This window comes from Montipora foliosa, chromosome 9, assembly GCF_036669935.1.
Source record: "Montipora foliosa isolate CH-2021 chromosome 9, ASM3666993v2, whole genome shotgun sequence".
In the NCBI taxonomy this organism is placed as follows: domain Eukaryota; kingdom Metazoa; phylum Cnidaria; class Anthozoa; order Scleractinia; family Acroporidae; genus Montipora; species Montipora foliosa.
Genome location: NC_090877.1, coordinates 31,912,453 through 31,927,575, shown reverse-complemented (window position 1 = coordinate 31,927,575; position 15,123 = coordinate 31,912,453). Strand labels below are relative to the sequence as shown.

Genomic DNA, 15,123 nt, shown 5'->3' with positions numbered 1-15,123 from the left:
CAAGACAAACAGCAACTCGGAAATGGCCTATTGGCCTTTCGGTCCCGAAAAGTTTGCGGGACATTCGACAAACGGGATCTACGTTCTGATAACTGAGAGCGAGCGCGTGGACGTCAAGGACAATTAACCAAAAATAACTACTGATTGAGAATCCTTTGTGTCAAGTGTAACACCTCCAAAAGCCATGAAATACACATGGCAGACACTTGATACCTTGATTTAATGTATAAGTACAAAAACACTTTATCCTAACTTATCTTCATTTAGCGGATACCTCTTCAGGATTATTTTGCTGTGATCACATTGCTGCCATTGCTTGAGATCGGGAGATTCCGGGTTCAAGACCCGTTCTGACCACTGGCTGAATTTGTTCCTGGTAGTCCCTGGTTCAACTTCCCAGCTGCACTTGTAAATAGCCAACTGGTTTGCCTCCGGCCAGTTGGGATTCTTAACAGTTGTTGTTGTGTTCTGTTGTTTCGTTGATTGTTTCATTGGCCCTGAAAAGCCCCTATGGGGAGCGGTCAATTAAGTATGTATTGTATTGTATTCCATCCTCATAGACCAGGAAGCAGATAATGAAGACGTGACGAACGTCCTTCTCCCCCATCAAAATAAAACCGAACCCTTCTCGTTAAAGTATCGCTAGTCCGGTTCACTCTTGCAAAATCCTAATCCCGTCCCGAAAGACATACTCTTTGACCCGAGAGGATGCACAAGGAATGAAGTTGGGAGTATAGGAATGAAAACTTGAAATCTTTTATTCACCGCACATTCCTAGATGTGTAGGGAAGACATACACAACTAAAACTGGAAATAACTAGGGATTATTGAATGAAAGTAAATGTTACAACAGCCTTATCAAAAACTAGCAAACTTATTTTATTTGTCTCATTTGGTTGATTTACAATGTTTCCTAAACAGTTTAAATAGAGACTACATTACCGGAATTCAAGACTATTTCGGTAAAAGGTACAGCTTGAACCCCCGTTTCCATAAATCAGTCACAGTGAGGCTACAGGCTTCCACACTTACAGTTACACTCACAAATAGGAACTAAATGTCGAAAATGCAGTGTACTGACATATCCTTGTAAAGGGCTAACTTATGGCGCTTTCCTTTTATCAGAACTGGCCGGCCAGACCCGTCAGTTTGCAAAGAAAATGCAACAATTTGAAGTAACACTTGCATGATAATCCCTCGTATTCTTCTGTAGGAGTATATATCATCCTCGAAGTGTGTTAATTTGAAAGCGTTGTAGAGTTATTCCTTCCAAATGCTCGGTCTGGCCGGTCACTTCTGTCAAAAGGAAAGCGTCCTTAGTTTGTCGTCTGTTTATGCCAGAGTAGAGACAATGGTGAACTTTAAATGCTCAAGTGATTGCAAAGTACGAAGATCATGCAGTTGTATTCATCAAATGAACGTCCTAAAACCTCCAGAAAATAATCAAGTTCTTTTCATCACATACTTAAGTATCTTTACAAGCGAGTGATTTGCGTCAGCGCAAATCATAGCACGTCTTCGAAATAAATAAATCGTTTCAGTGTTTACAAACTACAATTCTACTCGGGTTTGAATAAATCTGATTGAAGCTTAGAAAGTTATGATTCAAAGATCCATCTGAATCTGGCTTTTAAACCGTAACTTTCAACGCTACATTCAAATTTGTTCAAACCAGAGAGAATCGAACTGTCTGATTGCCAACCTGCAGTTGCAATGCGATCTGAAATTTTCGTTACTTGCAAGGAATGAAACCATGAATAGTCTTAAATAGGGTTTTTCCCTTTAAAAAAAATTGATAATTCCCATTGAAGAGGCACGACTGCTTTAACAATCAGTTGCATTTGCCGACTTTACTCAAGCCTAAATTGAGAAACAATAAAGACATGCAATTAAGTCACAAAGGTTTCCCCGGACCGGAAGTAACTGTTCAGACTTCAAAATCAAGTCCATTCTTTCATGTATGCTTCGGAATATTACATCATTTCCCCGTTTGTTACTTAAATTAAGCGATGAAAATCAATCTCTATTCTGAACCCCTTTTTTGGTCGGAAACACCAGAAACGTTGATAAGGGAATGATATTACATCTTATAGCTTGGAACAGAAGCTCATGGCCTTGAAGCATGCAACTTGCAACTCTTTTCCTTGGAACAAAGCTGGGGATTTTAGAACACCAATTCTACGCCCAAATATGGACACAAATAAAACCGAAGCTACACGATCGGGAAATGCACGAGCTACGTTACATCCAAATAAGGAAATTCTTAAACTCAAAAAAATCCCAGCTCTGAGGAGTTAAACGCTTGAAGGTCATGAGCTGCTGCTTGGAACCATTAGAGGGCCCGCCCCTATTTTCCTCAAAGTGGTAAAAATACAAAAATACCCAAATTTATTGAACGCTGTTATAATCATCTTAAGTCCTGGAAAAGCTTAAATAGAACTTAAGCGATGTTTTGGCTGTTTCCCTCACCCTTAAAATAATAACCAAACGTTGACTGCGTGGTGTTTGTTACCCTCATTTCTTATCTTACTCATTTACGAAAATCTTCTCGTTCATGATCTGGCTTAATTAAAAAAAAAAAAACAAGAAAAACAAAAAAACATCCAACATTCTTCTAACAAGTTCGTTATCTTTTTACCCTACAGCACAACACTTGTCTCTAATACTCCATGTTTTGTTAACTTCCCAGGGTCTGTATACCCAACCTGTTTCATTTGTCTGCGATCTAGTTTCTACAGAGAAATTCTTGAAACAGCTGAATGCCATTCTAATTGCTTACTTAAACGTTAGGCCCTTAGCTTATTAAATTATTTCCTCTCATTAGAGCTAAGGCACAAATCGGTTAATTTACTAAAAGGCTAAACAATACTACATACATGTCAGCGAAAGGGTTTAAATTATAAAAATTAATGTAAAACAATTCCATGTATGTCGGTTGGGTAAAAATAAACGATTGCATGGCTGATTTTCCGAAGCCATCGAAATTTGAGCTTTGTATTGTTTCCCTGTCAATTAAGGATGACGTTGCCGCAGCAATGCTATTGTTTAGCATTTGGCTTCTGCATCCGCCTTGTCTGCAGTTTCATCCTCTTCAGCCTCTTCCAGCAGAGAGTCCTGAATCTGATCCATATCAATGACTACATCACCTGGTTTATCTTCACTAATTGTCGATAGTTTTCTCTGCAACTCTGCATCACTGAGTTCACCATCTTCCTCTTCGTCTTTCTTGCTCATCATCCATAGTCCCTCTTGCCCATCATCTGCATCACGTTCTCTTCTGTGTCTACTACTGTGTTTGCTCTTGTGGTGATGTCTGTGCTTGTGCTTGTGTTTGTCGGGGGACTTGCTTTTACGACTCTGAGGCTTTTTGGTGGAGCCATCCTTCACAAATGTCTTCCACAATGATGTTTTGCACATCTCCTCTGTGATATTCATCGGGGCTTCAACATGAGGCGCACTGCCATTCAATTCTTTTCCAGGCGTATCCTAAGACACATCACACATAATTAGACAATTTGAATGCTCACAGATGAATGGCGCACAGTAAAACACAAGCGCATTCATGAACCAACCTTTCTGCCATCTGCATCATCATCACCATCGTCATCATCATAGTCAAAGCTGTCGTCTTTCTTCTTTTTTGCTTCCAGTTCTGCTTTTTGTTTCTTTATGTTCTCCGGCATCAAGTCATCCAGAACCTCGAGTTCATGGAGGGTGAAAATTTTTTCCATAACTTTGCGAACAGCGACCAACATCAATACCTACAAGACAATGTTTTTAAAATGCCAGATTATTTGACTGCCAAAGGGAGCACAACTGTATAGGGGGGGGGGGGGGGGCAGGGATGGCGCAGTGGTGAGAGCACTCGCCTCCCACAAATGTGGCCCGAGTTCGATTCCCAGACTCGGATTTGCGTTAATTTGTTGATTTTAGTTTACAGTGTCCCCAACGACGAGCCTTTCTTTCAAGCTCGATAAAGGGGTTTAATAGGTCATTTCCGAGTTCATGTCTGCCTCCTCTTCAAAGCGAGTCTAAGTGCGAAGTTTTTGTTATGAAAATTAGTTTTCATTCATATGTAAAGTAGAACTAATTACCATCACAAAAACTTCGCACTTAGACTCGCTTTCAAGAGAAGGCAGACATGAACTCGGAAATGGCCTATTTATAAAGAAACTGTGGTGCTGGGTCGGTGGGAAAATGAAACAGAGAAATTTGTCAATCACCCGAAATGATATGGTAAATTGACCACCGTAGAGAAATTTGAAAGGTGATTTCGAGCGTTAATTCTTCGTCAGAGCGAACTGGTAAATTTTACTTAACTAAAGCAAAACCCGAGATAGTGTATTACGTAACAGGACAGACTCCAAGTTTTTCACATAGTATTTGGTCTTTTAAACTCATCTTTATATATGGGATTGTTTAAAAAACTTTGGCAGTTTGGTAGTCTGTGTACTGTATGATTTCACAGGACATTTTGCACAAATTAATTTGTATCTAATGACCGACTTGTTGGAAATTTTGGTGAAATGTATTCAAATCCCAAAATAATACATACCATAACAGGGAAGATGAGAGCAGCAGGAGTAGATTTGATGGCCCAGAGCACTGCCAAACAAAACAGCTGGATAAATGTGAAGATGTGAATTCTCTTAAGAGGAACTTGTCGCAAATACATTAGATCAGGCTGATGCTTGACTGGCATGAAGATGATTTTAATTCTTTCAAAAAACTGTCAACGAGATATAGAAAACAGATTATTAATGCAAGGGAACAAAAAATAAGTCTATGATCAAAGAAATAACTCCTTCATTTGTACCTGTATATCTGAGCCTGGGTCATTTATACAAATATTTGTAAAAACCTTAGCGGCGAGACATGAATGAGATATATACAAGTACTGGATCAAAGCAGTGCTTAACTACATTGTAGAACTTGAAAAGCCTTTCGTCAGCTCAAAACTCCTAGATCCTTAAAGAGAGGACGTGTTCCAGTAGTCTGGCTGATGGAATAATCCACTTTGCCCATCAACTGGATTTGTTGTTGTTGTTGTTTGTCCTGAATTCAACTCCACAATGTCAAGTACATAAACTACAAGATGTCTTCCTTTAGATCGGTTCTTTTATGATGGTGTGTTTCTTAATTTAAATAGTACTTTTTAAATACCGTCCCAGAAAGATCAATCTTGACAAATCACAGGTACGTGTATAATTTGCTTAACTGTACAAACAGGGTTTCTTTATTTTTACTACAGTGTATGTGTCCCAAGTTCGACAATCGTATGTATTTAAGTCTACCTACCTGTAATCCTCTAAGTGCAGAAAATCCCATGTAGAAGAAAAGTCCAAACAGAACTGGCATAGGGACAAACTTGACAAAAAAAAAACAAGAATTATGAGAAATCAGAAAATTACACAATTAAACTTCTGTTTATCATCATCATGCATTGACAGACAACCTTGCACTGATTGTGCGCATACATGTAGTTCCTTGTCTGACAGTTAGACAGAATACGGGGTTATTTCCTTTGGTTTTGCCTTTTTTCAAAAGGACTTGAGTTCCCTACCTTAAGGTGATGCCCACCTTATACAAGACCTCAGGGCCGAAGAGTTTGTGAACAAAACAATCACATGGAACTTAAAATGTTTTGAATCAGGACCTATGGATTATTGTCCCATCTTCAAGACAACTACATCCGCTAGAAGCAGATAAGATAAAAGAGGCAGAACTTTCTCCTCAGTCATTTTAAAGACCCTGAGTGCTGAATGCAGCTGGAGTTAAAGCCACCATCTCCTGCCCATTAGTCCAATGCCAGACAATCATAATTCTTTTCATCACACTGAGTCACTGCTAAGGCAGCGTTTACATGAATGCCATTTCACATTGACACAGCTTCCCGACTGCGACACCACATCAAAATCAACGCGGTACGAAAGCCTTTACACAGAACCACCAAATTAAGGTCACGCCGATCTTGTTCCCTGGCACCCATCACAGACGAATGCATTGCAAATATTGTGCAAACATAGTAACTGTATTCAAAATGACGCAGCCACACGACATATGGACCTGTATAGTTTTCAAAAGGCTCCACTTTTCTATTTCGGTCACAGTCCTGATAAGTGTTGTGAAGAAGGCGTAACCCCTTTGAAGATAGCCTTTGAGCGCAGATGTATTTCCGGAAATACGTCTGCAGTCATGGGCTACTTTGAAGATAATGTGGTTGCAAATGAAACTGCATTCGTGTAAATGCTGCCTGATACAAATACCGTTACCCAAAGTAACCTTGTAACTTACCTTCAATATTGGTGCAATGAAAACAGTCAAGCCAATAAGGACGAATATGAAAGTACCAGTAACACGCTGTTCCCTGAATAAAACAGAATGCATAAACAGGTTACAATTTGGTAAAAACACGTTTATGTATATATTTGTAGGCATATCCTTCCTACAGCACTTTCCTCAAAATCTAGGGCCAGTTGAAAGGTTGGTGAAAGCCCGATTAAGTTAACATAATTAATCAATTAACTAATTAATATCACACCCTTAATAAAAGTTGGCAGACTGCAACATGACAATATTATTAGCTGCAGTGGGTTAATAGCTATTTGTTTTTCACTGCCATTTTCTGACATAAACCTAAAACTCTGGTAGTCAAGTGAAACCTCATTGCTCAGCTCTTACTGAAAGTGCTTGTCAACCCAATGCTTAAGTAAGCATCCAGAACGTAACTTCTTGTTATAATTTTATACTGACTGTTACTATTTTACCGTTCCTCTCTACTCGTGAAAAAAGGTCATACCTTACACCAAGAAACTGAGTTTTTTCACCAGGAGCTGTACATTGTGATTCCACAAACAAGCTCTGTACATGGCCAACAGACAGCACAGTTGCCGCTACCACCCAGGGTAAACCAAGCAATGAACAAATACCAATGATAATGGCAACAAGAAGTAGATCAAGATGATAACCAGCTCCTTTCTGCAAAGCAACAAAAAAAGCTAACTTGGTGAGGAGAGAGAATAACAATATAATTATTTTAATTAGGTATTTATTGGACCTTAACAATTTTGGCACATAGAGTAACTAGTGAAGAACCATAAGAATATGGAGGATGGAAAAGCAGGGGGCTGTCTGTTCACTGGTGTGAAATTTTAGGCACATGTTCCATTCTGAAACCAAAAATAATATTATTACGAGCCAGTTGTTGGTATGGATACAAAAAGCTTACATTACCTTAAGCTTGTGTTCTCGTCTGTTCACAATCAGTGCTGTGATCTGCTGATCCATGAAAACCAAGATAGTAGCAAGCAAAGCTGGAATAGCTGCAGCAGGAATGGTCCATACAGGATTCTTACCCAGTGGTGGAACAATCCAGCCCCTCTTTTCATGGGCTGTTGGCTGGAATTTCAATGGAATGTCAAGCTTTGGTGTGTTGACAGCAAACGCAAGATCTATTCCCACCATCACCATGATAGCAATGAGAATGGCAAAGTCAGATATTACTGCACGGACCTGATGAGAGAACAAAATTTGTTTTAATAATATTATTGTATGGCATCCTTAGTTAGTAAATTCTGTAGTGTAGATTGAATTACTGCATAATTGTTAAGTATGCATCAGGGTTGTCATTAGAAACTTTAATAGGTGTATGACCTGAACTGAGTAGGCGGCTGAAGTAATTTATAGCCAAATTACTACTAGGGGGTCAGGGTGCATGCTCCCCTGGAAAATTTTGAAATTTGTAATGCTCTGAGATGTGTTTTCCAGCACTGTGGGGCATATTTGAGTAACATTTTTTAGCCAGACATTGATGCTAAAATTAGTTCAAAAATACTTTGTTTCCGTCTTAAATCACCATTTTCACTAGATTTTGTCTTCTTCGATTGACATGAGAAGTAACCAAGAGATTGCTTTTTTCGCTGACCATCCATTTTCAAAGTATCAACGCACGTGTGAATTGCAATGGCTTTGTGACAGTTGCGCATTTATATTTTGCAAGTTAGCTGTCAACACCATGGAAAGTTCTTGCACAGTACTTTCTACACAGGTTGCTAGTTGTTTCCTTCCATAAAATCAGAAAACCACAAGAGAATGATCACTTAAATAAGCCTCAAGAGTTGAAAAAAAATGTATAAATTTCTTTAGATGGCAAATCAAAATTTCTGGTGCACAAAGTAGCCGGTGCTGCTTTTGATTTCAGTTCAGGTCCTAACAGCCCAACATCTGTAGCCTCTGATAATGCATTTTCTGCGGATAGCTTCGGTGAGCAAGACACGGGCTTGTTATGCAAAATGCCGTCGATGATCGAAAACTTCAAAGCAGTTGTCCGGGAGAACGAAGCTATGCGCAGTAAGCTTTACGATTTAACTGTGCGTAAGGAAAAAATCGAGGGTGAAATGCGGCATCTAATTGAAGTGAATGAGATGCTGAAAAGTGACGTCGCTGTGAAAGGGAAGAGTGTTGTTAGCCTAGAAGAGAAGGCCAAGATGCTGGAGAACGAATTACAACATGCAAAAAACAAGATTGTGAGTGCAGAGCGCAGCTTGTCCGTTGTATCCTCACAAGCCGACCTCTTGAAGTCAGAGCTTGAGAACCGCACAAAAGAGTTCACAGAGTTACAGGGGAAAATTGAGATGCATGAAAACAAAGAGAAATCATTAGAGCTGCACTCGAAATCGGTAACGGAAAAACTGGAACATGAAGCGTCCCAGAGGAAGAGATTTGAAGACCTCTCGCGAAGGTTGATCGATGAAAGCACTTTACACAAGAACACCCTGCAAATCATCGCAACCAAATTGTTATCTCCGTCTGTCAATTCTGACGAAAATTATTCTTCGGCACAGGGAACTGTTCCCATAGCAACCGTAGAAGAAATGTTGGACACGTTACTGAAGAATAAGACAGATTTAGAAGTCTTGGCTTCTAATCTTCAGGCGGAACTCGCAGATTTACAACTGGCAAACGGAGACTTACAAAAACACCTCACTCAGTACTTGGAATCCGAGAAAATGAGGAAGGAATTGAAAGAAGAGCTCCAGGCAGTGATAGTTCGTGACGAGTTAAAAAGTGCTACAATTGTTAAGCTGGAAGAACAAAAGAGAACTCTTGAAGATCAAAACAAAAGCTTCGAAGAGGCGATTAAGAAAATGACAACGAAACTTGAAGAACTTGAGGACGTTGAATTGAGATCGAACGCAATGAAATGCACAATCGCAAAGCTGGAAAAATCAAATGAGATTTCCTCAGAAGAAGCGGAAAATCTGAAAAATGATCTACTGAGGGCTAATGAAGAAAACGAAAAATTGGAGAACAAGCTAAGGTATTTCCAAGATAAGATGGCCGAGATTGAGACCACAAGCGATGCATTCCAAGTTGAAAACGAGAAGTTGCGCACAGATGTAATCGCTCTGACACAAGCAAAGTGTGAGATTGAAATGGTGGTTTCTGAAGCTGAGCGACATAACAAGAAGCTAAAAGAAGCTGCTGATAACGAGAGGGTGAATTTGAAGATTATAGAGGCTCAGAAGAATGATGCTGTTACTAGCTTTGAAGCTGTGCGGAATGAGTTGGAGAGAACAAAGAATTGCTTAACATCGATGGAGGAAAAACAAGAAAAAGCCGACCAATCTGTGGAGGAAATGCGAAAGGAGAACTTGTGTGCTACTCTAGAGAAGCGTAGGCTGGAAGAAGAGTTGCAGCTTGCTAAAAAAGACTTGTCGGAAATGGAAGAACGTTACAGTAACTCTATCCAGCAGAAAGAAAACTCGCAACGGAAATTAAACCTTGCTAATGTTGAAGTAGCAAAATTGATGAATGCGCAGGAGCAGAGCAGGAAGCAGACTGATGCTTTGGAAAAGAGCCTTGTTCAGTCAAAACTAAAGAATGAAGAGCTAGAAACCGCATTAGAGATCAATCACTTGGAGAAAACCAAGGTGATGAAACACGACATTGAAAAAAACCAAATTATACAAGCACTGGAGGCAAAGATAAAGGAATTCCAAGAAAAACAACAAACTCTAACAAATGACTTGTACGTCGCAACAAGGAAAGTCTTAACACAACAACAGAATGTAGAAACTTTGATGAATGAGATGGGCAACTTGCCGAATCGTGAAATAATAGTGTCTATCAAGAACAGTCAAGGAGAAGATAAACGTAACGTTGAAAAAGAAACCGCACAAAGAGGAGTTGATTGGTCAGAAAGAGAAGAGGTGTTGGAAAATTTGAGGCAAAGTATCCGCACAACCACAAGAAATCTCGACGTTTGCCGATCTGAGGCCAAGCTTCCCGAAATTGATACGAAAGACTGCCAGAGAGATATTGAATTTATCAATAAGGAGTTCTTACTTCTTCGCAATCAGCTGTCGACTTTCTCCGTCTCATCTCGAGTACTAAGTGAAGAAATTAAGAGGTCGAAAGAAGATTTGAAGCAGAAGGAAACTGTGTTGGAAGAAACGAAAGAACAAAATAAAAACGTAAAAGAAGAAAACTTGGAGAATCGAGAGTCGATAATTCAGCTACAAAGGAAATGCACCGAGCTGGAGTCACTGTTCGGAGAATACGAAAGCAAAGCGGAACAACAACATAATGAATTGGTTCGAGCTAACCAGCAGGTATCGACTCTGGATTCCACTCTGTTAAGAACCGAGCAGAAAAAAATAGTGCTGGAAAAAGAGCTCTTGGTTGCACAAGAGAAGATTTCTAACTTGGAAGCGTGCGTTCGAGCGATGAAAGACGAAGGTCGGAATGATAAAAAAAGAATTGCGACATTAGAGACGGAATTTAACGACAAGCAAGTACTCGCGCAGGAGCTGAAGAATACAGAATCAATGATTAGAGACTTCAAGTCAAAATTAGAGGATGCCCTGAAAGAAAAAGAAGAAGCGAAGGCTGAAATGTATGGAAACCGAGAAGAACTGTACCAGCAACAAGTAGAATTGAAGAATGCTCGTAAAGATGTCGAGAACTTAAAGAAACAGGTGAACTTAGAAAAGGAGATGAAGCAAAAGGTAGAGTTGGATTTTAGCGAAAACACGGCAATTTGCAAGAAGTACAAAAATAATCTGCAAGAGTTAGAACGGGCACTTGAAAGGCAGCGCGAACACAGCTCAGAGATGGAAGAGAAAGTTAGCATTGTGGAGATGGCAGAAAACACCTTGAGGAAAGAAACAGAGTTACAAGCAATAGAGATGAAAAGACTGGAAGAAGAACTGGCCCAGTGTAAAGAACAATACGCTACTCTTTGCAAAACCCACGAGACAGGTGAAAAGGAACGAAAAAAGCTTACTAATGAACTGATAGCGGCAGAGGAGAAAATCGCAAAACTACATGGAACCTGTTCAGAGCTTCTTAAAGAAAAGGAATTAAACTCATGTAAAGTCTCATCCCTGAACGAGGCCTTGGAGGTTATCATTGCCAGCAATGAAGAAACTGCAGATAATCTGAAAACTGAGTTATTAACAGCGAAAAAAGAACTCTCGGTGACTAACAGTGCTCTTGACAGAAGGCAAAAGCAATTGGATGATTTGCAAGAGGAACTCAAAAACGACGAGCTCAAGATCAAGTCACTCGAAGAGAAGAAACAAGAATTATTCGAAAAATACTGGGCAAGTCAAAACTTACTTTCGGACGCAGAGGGAACTATTCAAAAGTTGAGGTCAGAAAACAAAGAAATAAAAGAGCAGAACGCCTCAGTATCCCAGCGCATTCAACAACTTCAATTCACGCTGCAAGCTGAGAGAGATAATAACGACAACGAGAGAGCAGTATGGAATGATCAAGTGTACAAGCTCAAGACTCTCCACCAAAAAGCAACGGATGAGTGTGGATACTTGAAAACATACTTAGAGCAAGTTAAGTCGTCCTTAGAAAAGACCGAAGATGAACTGAAACAGACAAGCGAGTATTTGACTGAAAAAGAAAGAGCATTCGAAGAAGATATCACCAGACGCGATCACGAATTAGACGAATTATCACTAAAAAATTGCAGCCTTAAGGGAGAATTGATGACAACAAAAGATGCCTTAACGAAAACAAGCTCTGAGAATGACGACTTAAAAGAGCGATTAGGAATCACACTGGAAAAAGTTGAAAGGCTCGAAAAGGAACTCCAAGAAAGAAATGCTGACGTCGAAGATCTCTTAGCAGAAGCCCAAGCAAAACTAAAGGTTGTTCAAAAGATGAAAGCTACGAACAGCGGCGAGCTCTTGGCTGAGCTCCCATTCTCAGAGTTTCCAGAGTTTATTGCTAGAGAGGATGAAGAAGGCACTGATGGAGTGGGTGCAAACCATCTGTCAACTCGGGAATCGTCGATGAAACATGTGATGACCTCTTTTCATAAGACGTGTCTGGCCTCCTTTTATGACAACAGGGGTCTTCAGCAACAACTGGCGGCTAAATTGGAGGAGATAACGCGCTTGGAGGATCATGTTCACAAAGAGGGAAACAGTATGTCTGAATTTAAGAGGCATTTGCATGACTTGGAAAAGAAAAACGCAAAATTGGAAAATGAAGTAAAGCGACTGAGAAAACGCCTAGGAAGTTTGAAACTAAAAACTGTGGAAATGGAAAAAGAGAAAAACAATGAGATGACAGAGATAAAGAGGGAGAAGGTCTTTCTTGAGAAAGACTTGAAGAACACTAAAGAAGCTTTGGACGTAATAAAAGAAAAGTTGAAAACTTGTGAAGAAGAGAAAGGCCGACATGCTAAGGAGCTAAACGCGACACGCAGGCAAATTGTTGATGCAAAGGACGACCTCGACGAAAGACAACAGCAGCTACGCACACTGGAGGAAAATTGTCTACAGTTCGAGAGGCGCACACTTGAGCTAGAAGAAAATGATTTAGCATCTCAAAAACTTATCCGCGACAAAGAAAACGAGTTCAGTACCACCAAAGAAAAGCTTAATGAACTGCAAAGACTTTATGACGAAGCAAACGAACATAAGATAGAGCTTTACTCAAAACTTGGAAGAGTGGAGGAGCAATTGGCAAAATTAGACAGTGTTTGTCGAGAGAAAATCAACAAGAATGAAGTTCTTGAGAGTCAGATTGCAGATCTGAAAGATGACCTCGCCAACAAAAACTCAAACTTGGAGAATACAGTTGATGACATGAAGAATTGGCAAGAGAAATGCGAGGAACTGGAGATCCAGCTGGGAAGCCTGCAAGCTACTAATGAAATACTGAAACAGCAGCTGGCCACTACAAGAAAAGATCTGATGCAGCTAAAAGAAATGTTACAATCAGAAAAAGAGCTAAGTGGTAACTTAAGAAGTCAAATCAATGATCTGCAAAACGAAAATAATAACCTCGAGGCTGAATTGAAGAAAGCTTTACAACAGAAGGAGAGCAAAACAGAAAGGTTAATGAAATTGGAGGAAAACTTAAACAATGCAGAGGAGAAGGCAGGGAATTCCTTCCGCGAAATGGAGAACTTTAAACGACAGATGGTCAAGGTTCAGAGTGACGCATGCTCGGATTCTGTGCGTAAACAACTTGAGATTGGCAAGTTAAGAGCCGAAGCTGAATCGCTGAGAAAGGAGATACATGAAAAGGACAAAGAACTTAGCGAAACCCTTTCTAAGACCAAAATAACAGAAAAGGAGAACGAATTCCTAAAGAAAGATCTGGCGCAAAAGCACAGCCGAGAATCTGAGCTGAAACTGGACCTAACGTCGACTAACAGCAAGCTTCAAAGCTATGTGATCGAAAGAGAATGCTGGGAACGCGAGGTTAAATCTGTCTTGAGTGAAATGGAACAAGAGAAGAATGTCAGTCAGTCAAAGGAAGAGAAGATGAAAAGACTGCGCACACGTTACGAGAAAGAGATCAAATTTCTGCGCGACCGAGTAGAAGCCTTGGAACTAGAAGTGCGCGTTATTCAAGAAGCAAACGAACAACAGAGGCGTGCAGATGAAATTTCATCAAAGCTTGCTATGGAATCAAAAGACATAGAGATAGACAACCTGAAGTTCCGTCTTCAAGCAAACGCAACGCATACCAGCGAGAAAAATGGTGTGATGGATATCATGAAACAACGGCTTCAAGAAAGGACAAGAGAAATCACTGATTTAATCGAGCAAATTCGAATGCTGAAGGAAAGTTATCACCTAGAACTAGGAAGCCTACATGCTGACCTCAAATGCGCTCAAATGGAGAACATGCTATGCACACGAGGAGAGATGAACATGGGACTTGAAGACTCGAGGCAGGAAAAGGAACTTCTTGAGGCCATAAAAAATAGTAGAAAAGAGTCGGAGCGCTTGAGGAGTCTTCTAAACAGCAAGATGAAAGAAATGAAATCTCTAAGCAATTACATCCTGTCAGAGAGAGGATCGGGAGAAAGAAAACCTGGATATTGAATTTCTTAAAACTAAAAGGACACCACGAAGGACTTTGTTATAAGACCATTGCATGAAACGTTCAATAGACAGCCTTAATTGTGGTTTATTGAGAATGGAGACTTTCGCGGTTTTTCCTCAAATGTTAATTAATGGGAGTGCATGACTGGATGTAGAGGTTGTTAACCCATTGACGACGAGTAAAATAGTCTGGCCTCGTTAGACTGACACTCCCAGGAATCAATGTGTTAATTGATAACTTACCAATTTCGGTTCTGTTTTACTCTATCAGATCAGAAACAAGAATTTTCAACAACGCATGGATAGGTTTGAGGCTCGTTGTAGCCATGATTTGTTTCAGGTCCACCGTTAAAGTTGCTACCAAGTGGCCTCAAAGCAACAAAAAACAGCAAACCTGTTAGTATATTTCATACATTTCAGTATTTTGTGTGCCTCGTGTGAGCGAGATAACAGCCTTTATCAAGCGCTTTTGAAGTAAAGGAGAAAAGCAACCTTCTTTTTATATATATTTAAAAGAAAACGATAACATTGGAAGTAGATAGGAAAAATAGCACTTCGGGCGGATAGTGTGTGGTTGCCCTTTACTGGTGTTTCATTTAACTGATAGTAGTTCATTTTGAAAGGGGTCCGCAACCTAAAATAAATGAATTTAGAAGTTGTTACATGTTACATTCAGTCTGATGCCAACGCTGAAAGGGCACGACTTAATTCCTTGACTGAACGAGCAATAGGTTAGTGCCGTCGAAAAATGAACTCTTCT

The 15,123-nt window shown here is 39.9% G+C and overlaps 2 protein-coding genes across 2 annotated transcripts in view; one reads left to right on the top strand and one right to left on the bottom strand.

Moving 5' to 3' along the window:
• Positions 1-14,738, top strand: part of LOC137972097 (golgin subfamily A member 4-like) — a 32,450-nt gene extending 17,712 nt beyond the window's left edge. Inside the window, exon 4 of the mRNA XM_068818923.1 lies at positions 8,206-14,738. Within this exon, the coding sequence (XP_068675024.1) occupies positions 8,206-14,363 (6,158 nt within the window). The 3' untranslated portion in view covers positions 14,364-14,738. The remainder of the gene's footprint in view (positions 1-8,205) is intronic.
• Positions 856-7,531, bottom strand: LOC137972095 (electrogenic sodium bicarbonate cotransporter 1-like). The gene is made up of 7 exons (XM_068818921.1): positions 7,234-7,531; positions 6,800-6,978; positions 6,295-6,367; positions 5,299-5,367; positions 4,556-4,729; positions 3,573-3,761; positions 856-3,486 (listed from the first exon to the last, which is right to left on the bottom strand). The coding sequence occupies exons 1-7, from the start codon at positions 7,468-7,470 to the stop codon at positions 3,046-3,048; spliced, it is 1,362 nt and encodes a 453-aa protein (XP_068675022.1). The 5' UTR covers positions 7,471-7,531; the 3' UTR covers positions 856-3,045.
• Positions 14,739-15,123: the final 385 nt, after the last annotated feature.

Coding starts and splice junctions, on each gene's coding strand:
- LOC137972095 (XM_068818921.1), bottom strand. CDS start 7,470: ATGGTGATGGTGGGAATAGATCTTGCGTTTGCTGTCAACACACCAAAG. Junction 6,979..7,233: donor GACGAGAACACAAGCTTAAG/GTAATGTAAGCT, acceptor GTTGCTTTGCAG/AAAGGAGCTGGTTATCATCT. Junction 6,368..6,799: donor ACTCAGTTTCTTGGTGTAAG/GTATGACCTTTT, acceptor TGTTTTATTCAG/GGAACAGCGTGTTACTGGTA.